Genomic DNA, 18778 nt, shown 5'->3' on the forward strand with positions numbered 1-18778 from the left:
TGGGAATTTTATTTTGAATTTTGCAGCTCCTGTGCCAGGGCCTGGGCTGGACCCAGAGGAGCAGCCCCAGCCCCGCGTTCCGGAGGCAGCAGCTCAAGTACAACCTGGACAGTTATTCCTCCAAAATTCCAGCTGTTTTTTCCATGAAAAAAACTCATCCTGCACTGCAGCACCAGGCTGGGCAATCCTGCAGCACTCCAGGGACAGGTCAGGCAGCAAAATCCCCAAAAACCCCCCAAAAAAATCCCCAAAAACCTCCAAAAACAAACAAAACAAACAAACAAAAAACACCCCCCGCAAAAAACCAAACCAAAAACCCCAAAACTCCCCAAAAAAACACCCCAAAGCCCCCCCAAAACCTCCCAAAAAAACCCCAAAAACTCCCTAAGGAAAACCTTAAAAAATCCCAACCCCCCCCCAAAAAAAAACCCCAAATCCCCCCAAAAAACCCAAAACCCCCCCAAAAATCTCCCAAAAAACCCCAAAACCCCTCACTGATAACCCCAAAACCCCCCAAAATAACCCAAAAAATCCCCACAAACCCACCCAAAACCCCCCAAAAAGCCCCAAAAACCCTCAATGAAAACCCCAAACCCCCCCAAAATCACCCAAAAAATCCCCAAAAGAACTGAAATAAACCCCAAAAAACACAAAAAAACCCCCAAAATTCCCTAAAACCAGGGGGGTTCTGCCCAGAATGGAACCCAAATTCCACCTTCAGGCTGCTCATTTGCATTCAGAGCCAGCCCGAAAGCGCTAAAATCGAGAGAAAAGAACAAAAATTGCCAAAAAGAAATGAAATTAAGGAAGAAAATTCCCTTTTCCAGCCGCTTCCCTGCGGGGAGGGAACCCCTGGGACCCCGAGGATCAAATGGACCTCGACTCTTTCAACACCCAAATTTTCTTTGAGCTGCTGCTGAGGCAGTCCCAATCCGTCACCTCCACCCTGGGCCGCTTCAAGGAAGAGGTAAAAATCATTCTTTGTAGTAATAATAATAAAATTATCCCTTATTAATTAATTTTTCTGCAGCTGCTTCTCATGTATTAAAGCCTGAAGCTGAGTGCATTCTGTCAGTTCACGTTGTTTCATCGTGAGGCTGATGCTTTATTTCAATTTTCATCCGTTTAGGACACGATAAATAAATCTGTCCTCATTGTATTAAGTATTTTCTAAAAGCAGGGAGAGGAGTTTTAAGTTAAGAAAAGAAGTTTTAAGGTCAAACATTTTGATTTTTTTACAATTTTTTCTCTTGATAGTCAACTGCCAATTTTTGGAAAGTGACTTCAGCTTCCAGCTTCAACTTTTTATCCGTAAAATGAAAATAATGTGGATTTTCCATGCTGGAGAAATGCAGGTTAAGCTGAGGAGAGGTGAATAAATGACTAGAAATTATGTTATTTAAATTTTATACTAAAATATATAAATTTTACTGCTGAAATCCATAGGAGAGCCCAAATCTGAGTCCACCTGTGGCACTCTGGTAAGGCCAGGTGAGGTTTTAAAGACAGCAGAGGGAGCTGGATCACAATGAGCATTTAACAGCTAAATCATAAATAAATAAACAAAATTAATTTAATTATAAATAACAAAATAAATAACAAATAATGCGTGGCGGGGAAAAAATCATTATTCACATTATTTACACCAAAAATTCTCCCCGGTTTGGGTTTTAACACATAAAGGGAAATTTCACCAGCTCCAAATTATCCCTTCACTCCTAATAGCAGCTTTTTCTTTTCATTATTTATTAATTTTTATTTCTTTTCTTTTGATTTTTGTACCTCAGGTGAAAGTTGTGTATCACAGGGTAATGAATGAAATCTCCTTGCTGAAAAACCTTTGGCTGAAGGCTCTGAGCAGCCCAGGAAAGGGGGAGGAAAATGAGGAGAACACAGGAAAGCAGCAGGTAGAGCTCAGCTCAGCAAGAGTTAAAAATGGAATCAATCAAATTTGTGCTTGGAAAGGCAAATTGATACATGGAACAACAAACGGGGTTGATACATGGAATAATAAATTGAATTTAAACACGGGAAAACAAATCGAATTTATCCACGGAATAACAAATTGAATTGATACATGGAACAAATTGAATTTATTCATGGAATAACAAAATGAATCCGTACGCAGAATAATAAATCAAATTTGTAGGGAATAATAAATTGAATTCTCTTCAAGAAATTTTAGGCACAGCCACGTAAAATGTCACTTTTAGCACAGCACATTTAATATTTTGCAGGCTGCAAAACAATTAATTTGTCCATAAACGAGAGGTGCCACCCAAAAACTGCAAAGGATCAGAGCAAAATAACCAAAAACTCACTTGAGAAAGACATTAAATATAAGGCAATATTTAAATCATATTTGCAACATTTTTATTAACTTGGAGGATGCGAAAAAATCTGAGATTTTGGGACGAGGACCGCTGGAAAAGGCAGCATTTTAACTTGCTGCAGCATTGATTGAGTTTGGGACAATCTGTTATTAATTGAAGTTTTACAAGAATTTAATTTATTCTCATTTAAGAAGTTGATAAAATGACATTTTTTACCCCAAAAAGCCTCTGTGCTGTTCCAGGTGCCTTTTCCTGGAACCTCTCAGAGCCCCAGGATTTTTGGCAGCCCCGAAATCTCAAACGATCCCCGCGACTCCATCCCACAAAAACTGATCCCACTGCTCCAATCTGCGCTCCAGGTGCTGCAGAAAAACCAAAAAATCAATTTATCCCCCGAGGACCCAGGTAAGAGAGAAGAGGAAAGCACTGCCACTTTGCTTATTTTATTCTGATATTATTATTTATATTATTATTATTATTTATTCCACAAGATTCCGCACCTGACAGCTGCAAATCAGATTTTGGTCCTGTTTGGTTGAAGATCTTTTTGGGTTTAATGAGATTAGTGGAATTTTGAGCTTAATTAAACTAATTAAATTAATTATATTAGCCCCAGGGTGGGATGAGCCCTAAAATCACCTCTAAAACTCAGTTTTCCTTGCCAGCCCACACCAAATTTCTAATAAAGAAATAATTCAGTTTTCTGAGCTGGAGGCAGACATCAGCATTTCTTCCCATTGGGAATTCCAACACAAAATTTCTGGTTTTCCTTCCGCAGGGGATGGAATTTGGGGGAAAACTCCTCTCTCCTCCTCTGAAATCACAGCCAAAAGCTGGAGAAAAGTAAATTTCACCTTTTTTTCTTCTCATAAACCAGCCACAATTGGCTGTGACAGGAAAACTTCTGCTTCATCCTCGATTATGATCAAATTTTTGCTACACAAAAACCTCATTTATTCTCCCCACCAGTGAAGGAGAAAGACTCAGCACCCAAATCTCCTGAATTTGCTGCCCAGCTCTAATAGCATTTTTCCAGACCTTGATTATGAGAAGTTCCTCTAAGAAAAGTCAATTTTTGCACATTTCCTTCCTTATCTTGATAAAAATTCAAAATGCATCAACGGGGAGTCATTTTTGCTTTGAAAAAGATGAAAATAAAGATGAGAAATGCAGTGTTTTATCCAATTGTATGGCAGTGTTACCTCTTGGACAAAAAGAAAGCAATTTTTTTGCAATAATTAATCTAAATAAATTCTACTGTTCTTGCAGCAGAACCACACAACAAGTGGCTGATGAAGAAAAAACAGAATTTCCTTCACCTCCTGAGCAGCAGTGGAAGGGACAGCCTTGGCCAGAAGGCACAGTGAGCATAAATTTTCCATTATTTCCTATTTAAACTTATTATTTCACAGCCTTGCACAGTGCAATTTGTCTTTCTGCTTTGCTCCTGTGAAGATAAATTTTAACACTGGCATTTTCCCTGTTTTTTAGCCCTGAAGAGGAAATTTTGAGCTCCTTTTCCCCCTCAGAGCTGGAGGATAAAGTGGATGCATTAACCGAGGAGCTGGTGCAGATTTTAGAGGATGAGGAGCAGTTTTTAAGCAGCGAAGGCAATGAAGACTTTCTCTCTTATTACCTCGAAATAACCAGCTTGGAGAAGGAAAATTTGGTGAAACAAATCAATGCATTAGAAGAGGAACTAGCCCAGGGCAGAAAGTTGTGATGCTCAAAACTCTGTGGTTTGGCTCCTCTGCTTTGGGCATGAGGCTTCAATCCAGAATAAATCCTTTATTTCTGCTTTAATTCCAGCATCTTCCTCCCCTCCATCCCAGGGGCTCCTTAAATCAGCGCAGGGATGGAAGTGGCAAGACTTTGGCCTGAGGAAATGACATTTCTGGCCACATCCAAGCGCTCAGAAGAAATATTGCTGCAAAAGCCCAGCCTCGGAGTTTCCAGGAACAGGAGCAGAAAATAGAACCACTCAGCTTCCAGCGTGAAATAAATTATTCTTTAAACTCATGCATCACTCCACGAGGTGTTCTGGGGCCTCTGCAGCTGAGAGCTGCACTTTTCTGATTTTATGACACAGCAAAAACCGCAGATACAGTTACTTGGCTTAATGAGATCCGTTTAATTAAACTTAAAGTGCAAGAAATTAATGTTTTCCACCATGGAAGCAACGTCTGAATTCACCTTTTTTCAGCTCTGTGCTACCGCCCACCCAGGAATGCACTTCCCTGCTCTTAAACCTGGAGAATCCATCTCTCCTCCTCCCAAATTCCAGAGCCAAACTCCCAAAACATGAAACATTCATTATTTCCCAACCAGTGAAACCTCAGCCCAGCCTCCACTGGGAATAAAAAGCAAGTGAGGGAAGAGCAAAGTCACTCAAAACTCTTTTTTTACCCCCTGTATCAGTACAAAACTCATGGGGGCACAGCAGAATTTACATATTTTTGTGCGTCACTAAATACCCCAGACATTTCTGCTGGTGCTGTTTAGGTATTGGATCCCGACATCTTTGCCAGAAGTAAAAAAAGTGTTTTTCAAAGCAGCTTGGGGGTGTTTTTATCTTCCTTCACCTGCTGGTATTTCCACCAAAAATCTCCTGAACACCCTTCAAGGCACCACCAGCAGCTGGCTTCGATAAAAAAACATCAGCAGATTTATTGATTTATTCATTTCCTTTTTAACTCACAAGAAGAGCCTCACATTACATCTTCAATCTTATGTTAACATCAATTAAAAACATTTAAAAACCCGGACCAAAAAAACCACACCCCACCCCCAAAAAATATTCCCAAATACAGAGTCGGAGGCGGGGATTAGACAAGAAGTGCTGTTTTGATGAGGTTTTGCAGTGCCAGCCTTCAGCCCCTCACAAAAGCAGGGCTCCAAAAATGGCAGAGGAGCCCCGGCTCTACCTCTTGGTGTTGATCCAGTGGTACCTGTCCACGCGGGGGCCAGCGAAAGCGGCCGTGGGCCGGTAGCTCCTGTAGCCCCTGGGCTGCCCAAAGTGGGAGCCCTCGGCCAGGTGGGGCTTCCTGTGCAGGTATTGCCACCAGGGCTGGGGGAGAGCCTTGCAGAAGTCAAACTGAGCAGCAAAAAAAAGGGGGAAAAAAAAAAAATTATAAAATTGTAAGTCTCGGATTCAAAGAGAGAAACGGAGAGTTTCTAGCCAGGCAGAAGCCTGGGAAAGAGCTGGAGAAGAATGTAAATAATTCTTTATCTCTTTTGTTATTCACATTGTTTATAGTTAAGTTCTATCACTGTGTGTCAAGCACTGTACACCAATGCTGTGAGTTGTTTTTACTTCAGGACCAATGGAGCTGGTCCTCACGAAGCTCTGTATAAAAGAGCCGTGTATTTTGAATAAACCAGAGTTTTATTCTCAGGTTTTTTTCCATTGGTCCTCACAGAGCTCGGTATAAAAGAGCCGTGTATTTTGAATAAATCAGAGTTTTACTCTTAGGTTTTTCCCATTGGTCCAATGGAGCTGGTCCTCACAAACCTCTGTATAAAAGAACAGTGTATTTTGAATAAATTGGAGTTTTACTCTCAGCTTTTTTCCCATTGGTCCAATGGAATTGGTCCTCACAAAGCTCTGTATAAAAGAGCTGTATATTTTGAATAAATCAGAGTTTTATTCTCAGGTTTTTTCCATTGGTCCAATGGAGCTGGTCCTCACAGAGCTCTGTATAAAAGAACAGTGTATTTTGAATAAATTGGAGTTTTACTCTCAGCTTTTTTCCCATTGGACCAATGGAATTGGTCCTCACAGAGCTCTGTATAAAGAGCAGTGTATTTTGAATAAACTCGAGTTTTACTCTCAGCACCTTCCGAGTCAGTCTTCTCATTCCCATCCTGCCTCAACAGCAACATCAAATTTTTCTCCTTCCCCAGCAGACTCATCCCAATTCCACCCCGAGGAAGCTGAGCCACCTCTGCTGCCTCCTCCCAAAGCTCCATCCCACCCACAGCAGCACTGAGGATGGGAAAAGCCTTTCAGGACAAGCCCAGCTGTGCCCTAAACCCTGTCCCCAAATGCCACAACTTTTAACCCCCCCAGGGACAATGACTCCATCAGGGCTGGTCACATCCAGTGGGAACAACTCAATTCTTCACATGGAGTGGTACAACAAGAATTAGTTAGCAAGAAATAGGCCCAAAGTTTCTAAACTTTGTTTCACAAAGCATGGACAAGTTTGACACTTCAAACCAGACGTTTATGGGACAGTGACACCACGTGCCAGGCTGGAAAACCCTGCCAGGGAAGAAATCAAACCTCAGCCTCCTCTGGAGCAGCTCTGGGCTGTTTCCCCCCATCCTGGCACTGGGAGAAGAGCCTGACCCCCACCTGCCAGGAGCTCCCTGGAGGGATTTCAGGGCAAGGAGCCCCCCAAGAACCCCTGGTAGACACTGTGACCCCTGACCCTCACCTACCAGAACCTCTCTGGAGAGATTTCAGGGCAAGGAGCCCCCCAAGAACCCCTGGTAGATGCTGTGAGCCTGATCCCCACCTGCCAGAACCTCTCTGGAGAGATTTCAGGGCAAGGAGCCCCCCAAGAACCCCTGGTAGATGCTGTGAGCCTGATCCCCACCTGCCAGAAGCTCCCTGCAGGGATTTCAGGCTGAGGAGCCCCCCAGGCTCACCTGGTAGATGCTGTTGGGGTTGCTGACGGTGGGGATGGCTCTGGGCTCCTTGCTGAAGCTCTCCTCATCCGAGGAGGTGCTGGAGTGATAGTCCAGGGCTGCCCTGCCCACGGCCAGGCTGATCTGCTGGGGCAGCTCGGGGTTCTCCTGCCCATCGAAGCGTGCCACGGTGAAGGGCCGGCTCCTCTCCCCGTACCTGCCAGGGCTGCGGGTGGGTGCTGCTGCTCTGCCAGGAGCCAGCTCCACCAAAAAAGAGACCAAACCCTCTGCCAGGAGCCAGCTCCACCAAAAAAGAGACCAAACCCTCTGCTCACACCAAAAAATGGACCAAACCCTCTGCCAGGAGCCAGCTCAACCAAAAAAGAGACCAAACCCTCTGCTCACACCAAAAAATGGACCAAACCCTCTGCCAGGAGCCAGCTCCACCAAAAAAGGGGCCAAACCCTTTGCTCAAACCAAAAAAGAGACCAAACCCTCTGCCAGGAGCCAGCTCACACCAAAAAATGGACCAAACCCTCTGCTCACACCAAAAAATGGACCAAACCCTCTGCCAGGAGCCAACTCACACCAAAAAGGGGCCAAACCCTCTGCCAGGAGCCAGCTCCACCAAAAAAGAGACCAAACCCTCTGCTCACACCAAAAAATGGACCAAACCCTCTGCCAGGAGCCAGCTCCACCAAAAAAGGGACCAAACCCTCAGGGGTTAACGCTGGGAGCAGGTTTGAGCTGATAGAACACCCAGCACTTGGTGTTTGTCAGCCCCCAGTGATGCCTTCACTTGGAGCTTTTGTGTTTGCTGCGTTCTGTACTGCATTTATAACCCTGAGCTCCATGTACAGTGTCACCTTCAACCCTAAACTCCACATACAGTGTCACCTTAATTTTATTTTAATTTTTTCAAATTTTCTCTTTAATTTTTTCAAATTTTCTCTTTAATTTTTTCAAATTTTCTCTTTAATTTTTTATTTCTTTTTTATTTCATTTTTAATTTTTAATTTTCTAATTTTACTTTTAATTTTTTTTTAAATGTTAGTTTTAATTTTTTTTTATTTACTTTTAATTTTTTTTTTTTTAATTTTACTCCTTTATCCCACGCTCACCTGCAGCACACCTGGAAGGGATCCACCCACAGTGTCATCTCCCGGGGCAAGCCCAGCAGGCTGAAGTCCAGCTGGCTCTCCACACAGGCCTGCTCCAGCAGCGGATCCCGCGCCTGGTGCCTGTTGATCCTGATGCACCTGGGGACCGCAGGGGCACCAAAACCATCCCAAAAATCACTTTTAGACCACTTGAGTTCTTCATCGGGGGGTCAGGGGCTGCTTGAGACACTTGTCTTAAGATTTCCACCTCTGTTTTCTAATCCCACATTCATAGGTTAAAAAAATCCCCCTCGGTTTTCCAATCCCACGTACATAGATCAAAAAACAAAATGCACCTCAGTTTTCCAATCCCACATTCATAGGTTAAAAAAATCCACCTCAATTTTCTAATCCCACATTCATAGAATAAAAAAAAAAAAAATATATATTTTCACCTCAGTTTTCTAATCCCACATTCATAGCATTAAAAAAATATATATTTTCACCTCAGTTTTCTAATCCCACATTCATAGGTTTAAAAAAAAATCAAAAAAAATCCACCTCTGTTTTCTAATCCCACATACATAGATCAAAAAACAAAATCCACCTCAGTTTTCTAATCCCACATTCATAGAATAAAAAAAAAAGATTTCCACCTCAGTTTTCTAATCCCACGTTCATAGGTTAAAAAAAAAAAAAAATCAAAAAAAATCCACCTCAGTTTCCTAATCACATATTTACAGATTAAAAAAAAAAAATCACCTCATTTTCCCACTCTAATCACACGTTTACAGGTTAAAAAAAAACAAAAAAAAAAGTAATTTTCACCAATAATTCTCCTTCAAGCTTAGGGGGTATCCTGGTGGCTCCCTCTGCATTTTTATTTCACTTGAAGGGGCTCACCTGAAGGCCTGGCCCCGGGAGGGGTTCTCTGGGTACCAGTGGTGTTTGTACTTTGCGAACAGGAGCGTGGTCAGCCTGGCTGCAAACTTCTCCACCTTGGCCTTGCTCAGCCTCTCCTCCCTCCTCACCAGCTTGGTGATGAAGAAAACCGTGGCAGCGATTTCATCCTTCATCTTCAGGGCAGGAGGTGCTGGGGCAGCACAGATTTAATAACATTAAAGAACCGTCAGCTGCCAAAAAATGATGCTGCAAAAGCCAGGATAAGCCTGACTGCCAAACAGCAGAATAAATCTAGTTTGGAATTTTAAAACCAGTCTAATGCATTACTAGAAGGCACATGCACTTAGCAAGTTAAGAGAGAATATATAAAAAATAAAAGTTTAAAGTAGGAGGTGCTGCAGCAGCACAGCAGAGAGATTTAATAACATTAAAGAACCATCAGCTTCCAAGAACTGATGCTGCAAAAGTTGCACAAGGCAGGATAAGCCTGACTGCCAAACAGAAGAATAAATTTATTTTGGGATATTAAAACCAGTCTAATGCATTACTAGAAGGCACCTGCACTAAGCAAGTTAAGAGAGAATATATAAAAAATAAAAGTTTAAAATAGGAGGTGCTGCAGCAGCACAGCAGAGATTTAATAACATTAAAGCACCATCAGATTCCAAGAACTGATGCTGCAAAAGCTGCATGAGCCAGAATAAGTCTGACTGCCAAACAGCAAATTAAATTTATTTTGGGATATTAAAATCAGCCTAATGCATTACTAGAAGGCACCTGCACTAAGCAAAATAAGAGAAACTGTATTAAAAAAACAGTTTAAAATAGGAGGTGCTAGAGCAGCACAGCAGAGATTTAATAACATTAAAGAACCATCAGCTGCCAAAAACTGATGCTGCAAAAGTTGCATGAGCCAGGAGAGAAAGAGCCTGGACAAGCCTGACTACCAAACAGCAAATTACATTTATTTTGGGATATTAAAACCAGCCTAATGAATTACTAGAAGGCACCTGCACTAAGCAAGTTAAGAGAGAATATAAAAAAAAAAAAAAAAGAGTTTAAAATATAATAGTTCTTATTTGTGACACACATTGCCAGCAACACACCTTACAAACACAGAGCTTTTTATGTAAAATAAGACCAAGAATATCACCTTTTCACAGCAGAGGGAGTAAAAACTTGAGCTCAACTTCCCAAACAGCCTGAAGAAGCACCACGGAAAGAGATAAAACATTGACCCAGGAGAAACCCCAGCAGCCAAAGGCTCCCTCCCTCTGTGCCCAGCAGAGTTTGGGCAGGTTTTTATGGAGCAGGAATCATGTGGAGCTGAGGAATGTAAGAATATTCAGGTGTGCAGGAGCTGCAGGTGTGTGTTGCATTAATTAACAAGTGGTTCCCAAGATATTCCCAATCTCCTTTCCCTTCTTTGGGGTGATTTCATTGATTCTGTTCTGAATTCTGTTGTGCCCCATAAATCCCCGTGGAATATTTAATATTCCCCACGAGAAAACCAGCACTTATTAATTAATGATTAGAATGGTGCTGGACTGCTTCTTTTTTTTTTTTCCTTTTCCTGCTTCCTTTTTTTTTTTTTGCCTTTTTCTATTTTTTTTTCTATTCTTTTCCACGTGAAACCTTCATATTTGGCTTTCTTTATTTAGAAAACTGCTTGATTCTGGATTTATCACATCACTGATCTTCCTAATTCACATTATCAGCACAGGTTTACATAATTTTTCAGGCATAAAACACAGAAAATGTCTCAGTTCCTCAAATATCTGGCCCAGAGAAGAGCTGATTGTTCCTTTTTTTTTTCCCCTTTTTGCTGCCTCAGGAAGTTGTGTCTCCGATGTGAAACCCCAAGAACTGCAGAGGCAAAAGAGCAAATGGAGACAAAACTTGCTGAGAGTTCAAAAGTGAACATTTTTTTTAGTTTTTAACACTTTTGAGTGTTCAAAAGTGGCTCCTAGAGGTGCTGGGGATGGTGCAGCCCATCAGTCCCCGTGCCCACATCTCAGCCTGGGCTGATGCCAGGCAGGGGATGAGAAATTCAGAGCCTGGAGGCACAAATTGTGTCCCCAAAGCATAAATTTCTGGCTGTTTCTGGATTTCACTTCTCTCCCCTCTTCCTCGCTCTTTAATTTCTTTCTGCATCACACAGGAAAAAAAAAAAAATTAAATTAAAAGAGCAAGGCTTTCAGCAGAAATTCTGCTTTTAAGGAATGAGTAATAAAGCACAAAACAACCCCATATTCCTTCCCTTCCTTTGTCTCACATATCAAAACACCTCCTCAGCCCGTGGGGATTTTTCCTGTTCCACGACCACTCAAAAAGAACAAAAATCAGAGTCTGAGACAGGGAAAAGATCCTCAGAGAAATCTTCCAGGTTGGTTTTTCTCCGACACAGAACCCCCAGTGCTGTGACCCCACTTTGTGCTCCTGGGATGAGACGCCAGGATTTTGTTCCCTGAGCCAATTCCTTCCTTTTCCCTGGAGAAAAGAGGGCAGGGCCAGCCTGCTCTGGTTTTTGGGGAATGCTGGAGGACGACAGGAAACTGCTGCTGGGAAGAATTTCCACCCAGCATTTTCTGGCCTCTGGCTGTGAAGATTCTGACTCTGGCTGCAGCCAGAATTAGCTCTGGAGCATTCTTGGACAAGATTAGCACAAGATTCATTCTTGTGATAAATCCAGAATCAAGCAGCTTTCTAAATAAGGAAAGCCAAATGTGAAGGTTTCACGTGGAAAAGAATAGAAAAAAAAATATATAAAAAGGCAAAAAAAAGGAAGCAGGAAAAGGCAAAATCTGGCTCTTCATGCCTGAGGGCTGAGTTTTATTTTGGAGATTAAACTTCCTTTAAAAAGGTCACTTTAACTGAATGGATTCCCTGCAGCCACATCAGTTTTTTATGTTTTTAAACAATCTGTTCCAAAAAAAAAAAAAAAAAAAAACTAAAAGTTTTAAAGTGACTTTAAAGTTTTGATCACATTGATTTTGCTGCTGAGCTGCAGAAGAAGCAATTGTTACAAAAAAAACTCAGGACAGCCACCACAGGTCTGTGGGTTTTTAACTGAGCTGACACAATTGGTCCAGGGAAATGGCAAAGAGCAAGATTTGCCACTTTAAAATGGTGAGTAATGCACATAATTATAATTTTTTAAGCTCTTCTTGGCCAATTTAGTCCTCTCTGGGTTTCCTAGGCAATCCCAGATTTGGATTCCTCTGGGGATGATTTTGTCTTTCTGACCGAAGTCTGGATTTTAAGTCTGATTCCTTTGCTTTCACATCATTTTTCCTCAATATCAGATTGTAACCTAAGAAAAGCCATAAGCTCTTCCTCTCAACTTTAATTTCCTTTTATTCTTGAGCTACCCAAGCCAAAGAAGAATCCCACTGCAAAGGTGCAGCAGGCACGGTGGGGAGTGCATCATTTCCTCACCATTCCTGACCCTGCCACGTTTCAGCCCCAGGAATGCCCCGGGGACCCTCTTGTCCCAAATTTTGGGGTGGTTTGGGTCACTTTTTCTTCTTTCTCTAAACTTTCTCACTAGGTCTCACAACTCCCCCAAGAAAAATCCCAAGAGAGAGAAAATCACGTCTCTCTCTGTTCAAAAAATAGAAATACCACAGCCTGTCGCTATAGGACACGAAAAGCACAACACGAGCCACTGCGATGGCAAGGTGAAAAAGAAGAGAGTTTATTTTCTGACTCCAACTTTTATACTTTTCCAAAGGTGACAGTGGATTGGAGAGTGAAGGTGCCACCTCTCCAAAGACGTTGGACAAACCACCAGTACATCAACTTCTTCCACCCCCACGAAGGAATGTAAAACAATATGTTGTTTATAGAAAATGTGTGGGCAAGTTTTCTAACAGAATGTAAACTCAGAAAATCTTAAGAATCAGGGCAACAACAGCCCATTGCAGCGACAAGGACAACTGGCTCATTAATTAGGGATATTAATCAGGCTTGAATCCTTCCCAGAGCTGTCAGATGTCACTGCCTGGAAGGAACCACAGCCCTGGGTGCCCTGTTTGGGTAATAAATGCTGAGGAAGAAAATGCCTGGACCAAAACTGGCACAGCCCATGCCAAGGAGAGAGAGAGAGATCCGTGGAACAAATTCAACAAATTGTGGTCCCAGCTGCCTCCAAAAAGGAGCTGTGCTCATCCCAGCAGATTTAGCAAAACCCAGGATGGACAGCCAAGGTTCTGACTGAGAGGAGGCAGGAGGAAAATGAGATGTTGGTGCCTTTTGTAAAATGATGCTCTTTTAATCCTTGTTAGGAACAGGAAGAAAAAAAGCCAAACCACCAAAAACCAGAGCTTGGATATCCATGGGATTGCTCCAGATCTCGCTGAGACCAGGGAAATGAGTCCAAAGCCTCGAGTGGGACTGAGTTGAGCCCCCAGCTGGGCAGGAGCATTCTCAGGCAGATTAAATGAGCTGTGCCCTGGGTCAGCAGGCAAGCCCAGGCTTGAGGCACGCAGGGCCAGCCCCAGGACCAGTTTCTGTAGCAACTGCAGCCCCAAACCAAGAGCAAACACTGCTCCCCTAGGCACACTCTGCCAGGAGCCACCCTGCAGGACTTTTAGTTTTTGCAGTTTTCCTGTTTTAAAGGATTGAGTATGTGGAAATAAAGAAGCCAAGTGCAGCTTGCCAGTGGCAGCCTCCCCTCTGCAAGCCGTTTGATTTTTGGGGGTGATGGAAGGCAGGCAGCTCCTCCAGGTAAGCAGCTGCAGTTTGTGGCTATTGCTATAAAAATCAGGAAGCCTGAGTGATCCCCATAGGGAAAAGCATCCTCGGTGACAATCTCCTGAGGGAAAAGCAGCTTGCATTTGTTTGCTCGCTGTCCTGGTCACGTTCAGAAGCATCAATTCCATGGGGCATTAAATCAGAGGGCAGAAGAAACCTCATACCTGGAGGTTACAAACTTCCACACCTGTGCCTAATCCATTCAGTCTCTGTAAGAAGAATTATTGTGCACTGAAGCGAACCAGAAGCTGATTCTGATCACCACCACAAAAATTGTAAGGGTTTGAGTACTCCGCATTGCTAGAATTTTATTTAAGATTTTCTGATTTAAGTAATAGAATAAACCTAAAAAGCGCCAGTGGTGTCAATCCAGGATGTTCTAAAATTAAATAACAAAGCAAAGACTGCAAAGCTACCTGGGTTTATTTTATAGACTCTAAGAGCTGTTGCCATAACTCTTTGAAATTTTCTGGGTTTGCTTCCTCTGTTTGTGTGCCATGATTTTCAGAGCTGAGCAAATCAGAGAGCGATGGCTGGGCACCCCCAAAAAACCTGGGGGAGAGGAGCAGGAGGTGGCACAGCACAGGACACCCATCCCCGTGAGCTCTTCTGGGGCTTCCTGGTGGGAATCCCACCAGGCTGGAGCCCCAGGGACACGAGCTGGGACTGCCACCGGTGCCACCGGTGCCACCAGTGTCACCAGTGCCACCAGTGCCACCCTCCCCCGGGGCCGTTTGGGTGGGAATTCCAAACTCGGGGTGTGTTTCCCATGTTGACTTTGCCCATGGAAACCTCTCCTGCAACAAAGCTGGGGCCACCTGCTCCGCGCCCAGGTCCCCCGGCGGGGTGGCCATGGTGACAGGAGAACACAAAGCTCCCGGGCAGGACTGCCCTGGGGACACTCGGAGCCAGGAGCCCCAGGGGGAAAGGTGGGAACATCCCAGGGGAAAAATGGGAGCATTCCTGGGGGAAAAATGGGAACATCCCGGGGGGAAAGGATGGGAGCATCCCAGGGGAAAGGATGGGAGCATCCCAGGGGGAAAAATGGGAACATCCCGGGGGGAAAGGATGGGAGCATCCCAGGGGGAAAAATGGGAGAACCCCAGGGGGAAAAATGGGAACATCCCAGGGGGAAAAATGGGAACATCCCAGGGGGAAAAATGGGAGCATCCCAGGGGAAAGGATGGGAGCATCCCAGGGGGAAAAATGGGAGAATCCCAGGGGAAAGGTGGGAACATCCCAGGGGAAAAATGGGAACATCCCGGGGGGGAAAAGGGAACATCCCAGGGGGAAAAATGGGAGAATCCCAGGGGGAAAAATGGGAACATCCCAGGGGGAAAATGGGAACATCCCAGGGGGAAAAATGGGAACATCCCAGGGGGAAAAATGGGAGAACCCCAGGGGGAAAAATGGGAACATCCCAGGGGGAAAAATGGGAACATCCCAGGGGGAAAAATGGGAGAACCCCAGGGGGAAAAATGGGAACATCCCGGGGGGAAAGGATGGGAGCATCCCAGGGGGAAAAATGGGAGAACCCCAGGGGGAAAAATGGGAACATCCCAGGGGGAAAAATGGGAACATCCCAGGGGGAAAAATGGGAGCATCCCAGGGGAAAGGATGGGAGCATCCCAGGGGGAAAAATGGGAGAATCCCAGGGGAAAGGTGGGAACATCCCAGGGGAAAAATGGGAACATCCCAGGGTAAAAAATGGGAACATCCCAGGGGAAAAATGGGAACAACCCAGGGGGGAAAATGGGAACATCCCGGGGGAAAAATGGGAACATCCCAGGGGAAAAATGGGAGCATCCCAGGGGGAAAAATGGGAACATCCCGGGAGAAAGGATGGGAACCTCTCAGGGAAAAGAATGGGAACACCCAAGGGGAAGAGACGGGAGCACCCCAGAGGAATTCTGCCAGGGAAAGGCTCCTGGGAAAGGGAACAGGGAATAATCCACCCATTTTCCCCTTCCCACTAAATCATTTTTATCCAAACTCGGTCCTGTTTGGGATTATTCCAAGGTAAGCTGCTCGAGGGTAAGTCCTGAATTCTTTAAGGTCTTTATGGAGGTGTTGGATAATATTTTTCCAAGATACAGAGAGGTGTTTAAAAATTTTTATTCTATTTTAAGTATTATAGATGTTGTAATTCACACTATCACAATTAGCAGTTTACTGTTTCTTAATTACAAAACACAAGAAGTGCTTTTTGGTTTATTACCTTTTTGTCACACTGTGCTGCAGAGGCTTTAAAGGTAATAATTTAAAGCTGCTCTTTGTGGGTCTTACTCCAACGTATTTTTTTATAGTTCTATTTTTCTGAAGTATCTCGTTTTACTTGTAAGGCCATCTTTTGAAACTTTTTCTCCACCTCTATTCCTCTCACGACAATATCTGTCTTATTCCTTATATATATTATATATATTATATTTATATTCCTTATATATATTATATATATTATTCATATATTATAAATATATATATTTATATATTATAAATATATATATTTATAAATATTATAAATATATTTTTTTTCCTTATATATATTCCCAATATCTGCCATATTCCTTATGGCATTTCTAAGTCAGTATATTTTATTTCCAAGTTTGCACATTGTGTGGCTTTTTGTCAGCCCCCTCTACAAATCCATTTCCCCCAAGGAGACAAACTGCCAAAATTCTTTCATTTGCAGGAAAACTTCTCCTTGCAAGCCCACAGATTGTGTCTCGTTGCTGTTTTAGCCTGATAATCTATATAAAAGAATAATGAAATAATAAAATAATTTAAGAAATAATAAAAGAGCTTTTTCATATTATTAATTGCATGCACATCTGTCAGACAGGAGATGGGAACTCCTGACACACACTCAGAGCAGATCTGTTAATATTTATTTTTTAGCTGCCTCAAATGAGTGTAAAAATTGGAGCTTCTCTATTTTTTTAGGGGAAAAAATCCGGAATTCAGTGAAATGGTGAAATTCCACCATCCCTACTGTATTTTGTTCTGGAAAATTCCACATGGAAATGGCACAAAATGCCCGGCACGGGACACGGAGCCAAGCAGGGCCAGGGACAACGAGCACCTGGAATGTGCAACCAGGAACGGTGAAATTGCCATGGAAATCTGCCCAAAACTGCCCAAAACTGCCCAAAACGGCCCAAATCTGCCCAAAACTGCCCAAAACTGCCCAAAACTGCCCCAATCTGCCCCAATCTGCCCCAATCTGCCCCAATCTGCCCAAATCTCCCCCAATCTGCCCCAATCTGCCCCAATCTGCCCAAAACTGCCCAAATCTGCCCAAATCTGCCCCAATCTGCCCAAATCTGCCCAAATCTGCCCCAATCTGCCCAAATCTGCCCCAATCTGCCCAAATCTGCCCAAATCTGCCCAAATCTGCCCCAATCTGCCCCAATCTGCCCCAATCTGCCCAAATCTGCCCCAATCTGCCCCAATCTGCCCCAATCTGCCCAAATTTGCCCAAATGTGCCCAGATTTGCCGCTGCCTTTGCGCTCCCACCTCTGCACGCGGCAGGGACTCCAGCCAAGCTTTCCTTGTCTCCCTTTCCCACTGTGGTGCTGCATAATAATTTCAATTTTAGTGTTGGATTGTGTTTTGCGCTCTCGAAATGGTCTTTGTGTCGTGTTCGCTGCAGTTCCTGTAAGTGAAAATCCCCAAAATGTGGTGTAAATACGAAATATAGATGTAAATATTCTACATGAATATATTTAAATGATACACGAATATGAATATGAATATACATAGACATAGACATATGCATATAGTTACAAATATAAATATATATAGGTGTAAATATAATTAAAAATAAAAATAGAAATAAAAATAGAAAGAAAGAAAAAGAAAAAGAAAAAGAAAAAGAAAAAGAAAAAGAAAAAGAAAAAGAAAAAGAAAAAGAAAAAGAAAAAGAAAAAGAAAAAGAAAAAGAAAAAGAAAAAGAAAAAAAGAACTATATAACTATAACTAACTATAACTATATCTATAACTATAACTATAACTAACTATAACTATGACTATAACTATAACGTAATAGAAATAGAAATAGAAATAGAAATAATAGAAATAGAAATAGAAATAGAAATAGAAATAGAAATAGAAATAGAAATAGAAATAGAAATAGAAATAGAAATAGAAATAGAAATAGAAATAGAAATAGAAATAGAAATAGAAATAGAAATAGAAATAGAAATAGAAAGAAATGAAAAGATAAATTAGAATTCAAATTAAAATATGATTATAAATATGATTATAAATATATATATGACTATAAATATAAATATGACTATAAATATAAATATAAATACAAATATGACTATAAATATAAATATAAATAATATAAATATACTAGAACTGAAATTATAAATATAAATACAAATAAATAGACATTAAAATAGAGATGCAACTAAACTAGCAAGATTTGCAATTGAGCAGAATGCGGGTGCCATGACCAGTATTTCCCTTATTGCCAATTGCTCGTTATGCAGGCGCCTTTGAGGAGATGCAGGACACCGAGGGACACCAGCGGAAGCCTGGGGAGCTTTTCTGTCCCTCCAGTCTGCGCCCGCGGCGGCAGGAGCCGTCCTTGGCTTGGAGGAGCCGTCCTTGGCTAGGAGGAGCCGTCCTTGGCTTGGAGGAGCCGTCCTTGGTTTGCAGGAGCCGTCCTTGGCTTGGAGGAGCCGTCCTTGGCTTGGTTTGCAGGAGCCGTCCTTGGTTTGGTTCTCAGGAGCCGTCCTTGGTTTGGAGGAGATGTCCTTGGTTTGGTTTGCAGGAGCCGTCCTTGGTTTGGTTTGCAGGAGCCGTCCTTGGTTTGGAGGAGATGTCCTTGGTTTGGTTCTCAGGAGCCGTCCTTGGTTTGGTTCTCAGGAGCTGTCCTTGGTTTGCAGGAGCCATCCTTGGTTTGGTTCTCAGGAGCCGTCCTCGGTTTGGTTCTCAGGAGCCATCCTTGGTTTGGTTCTCAGGAGCCGTCCTTGGCTTGGTTTGCAGGAGCTGTCCTTGGTTTGGAGGAGATGTCCTTGGTTTGGTTCTCAGGAGCTGTCCTTGGT

At 42.9% G+C, this 18778-nt stretch overlaps 1 protein-coding gene and 1 long non-coding RNA gene across 4 annotated transcripts; one reads left to right on the top strand and one right to left on the bottom strand.

Annotated features, from left to right (window-relative positions):
* Nucleotides 1-854: 854 nt before the first annotated feature.
* Nucleotides 855-4351, top strand: LOC146765472 (uncharacterized). 2 transcript variants are annotated; one of them, XR_014949994.1, is made up of 4 exons: nucleotides 855-967; nucleotides 1788-1907; nucleotides 2576-3696; nucleotides 3825-4351. It is a non-coding gene; the product is annotated as an uncharacterized LOC146765472 (long non-coding RNA). The 2 variants fall into 2 exon arrangements; XR_014949993.1 differs by having other exon boundaries at nucleotides 2576-4351.
* A 642-nt stretch (nucleotides 4352-4993) lies between these two features.
* On the bottom strand, nucleotides 4994-10257 carry BTG4 (BTG anti-proliferation factor 4). Of its 2 annotated transcripts, none has more exons than XM_077788066.2 (5): nucleotides 10122-10257; nucleotides 8969-9158; nucleotides 8087-8224; nucleotides 6987-7182; nucleotides 4994-5427 (listed from the first exon to the last, which is right to left on the bottom strand). In XM_077788066.2, exons 2-5 carry the CDS (start codon nucleotides 9139-9141, stop codon nucleotides 5254-5256), a joined length of 681 nt encoding a protein of 226 aa, XP_077644192.2. In that variant the 5' UTR covers nucleotides 9142-9158; nucleotides 10122-10257; the 3' UTR covers nucleotides 4994-5253. The 2 variants fall into 2 exon arrangements, with proteins under 2 accessions (XP_077644192.2, XP_085416371.1); XM_085560245.1 differs by having other exon boundaries at nucleotides 6987-7191.
* Nucleotides 10258-18778: the final 8521 nt, after the last annotated feature.

This window comes from Lonchura striata, chromosome 24, assembly GCF_050655825.1.
Source record: "Lonchura striata isolate lonStrDom1 chromosome 24, ASM5065582v1, whole genome shotgun sequence".
Lineage (NCBI taxonomy): Eukaryota > Metazoa > Chordata > Aves > Passeriformes > Estrildidae > Lonchura > Lonchura striata.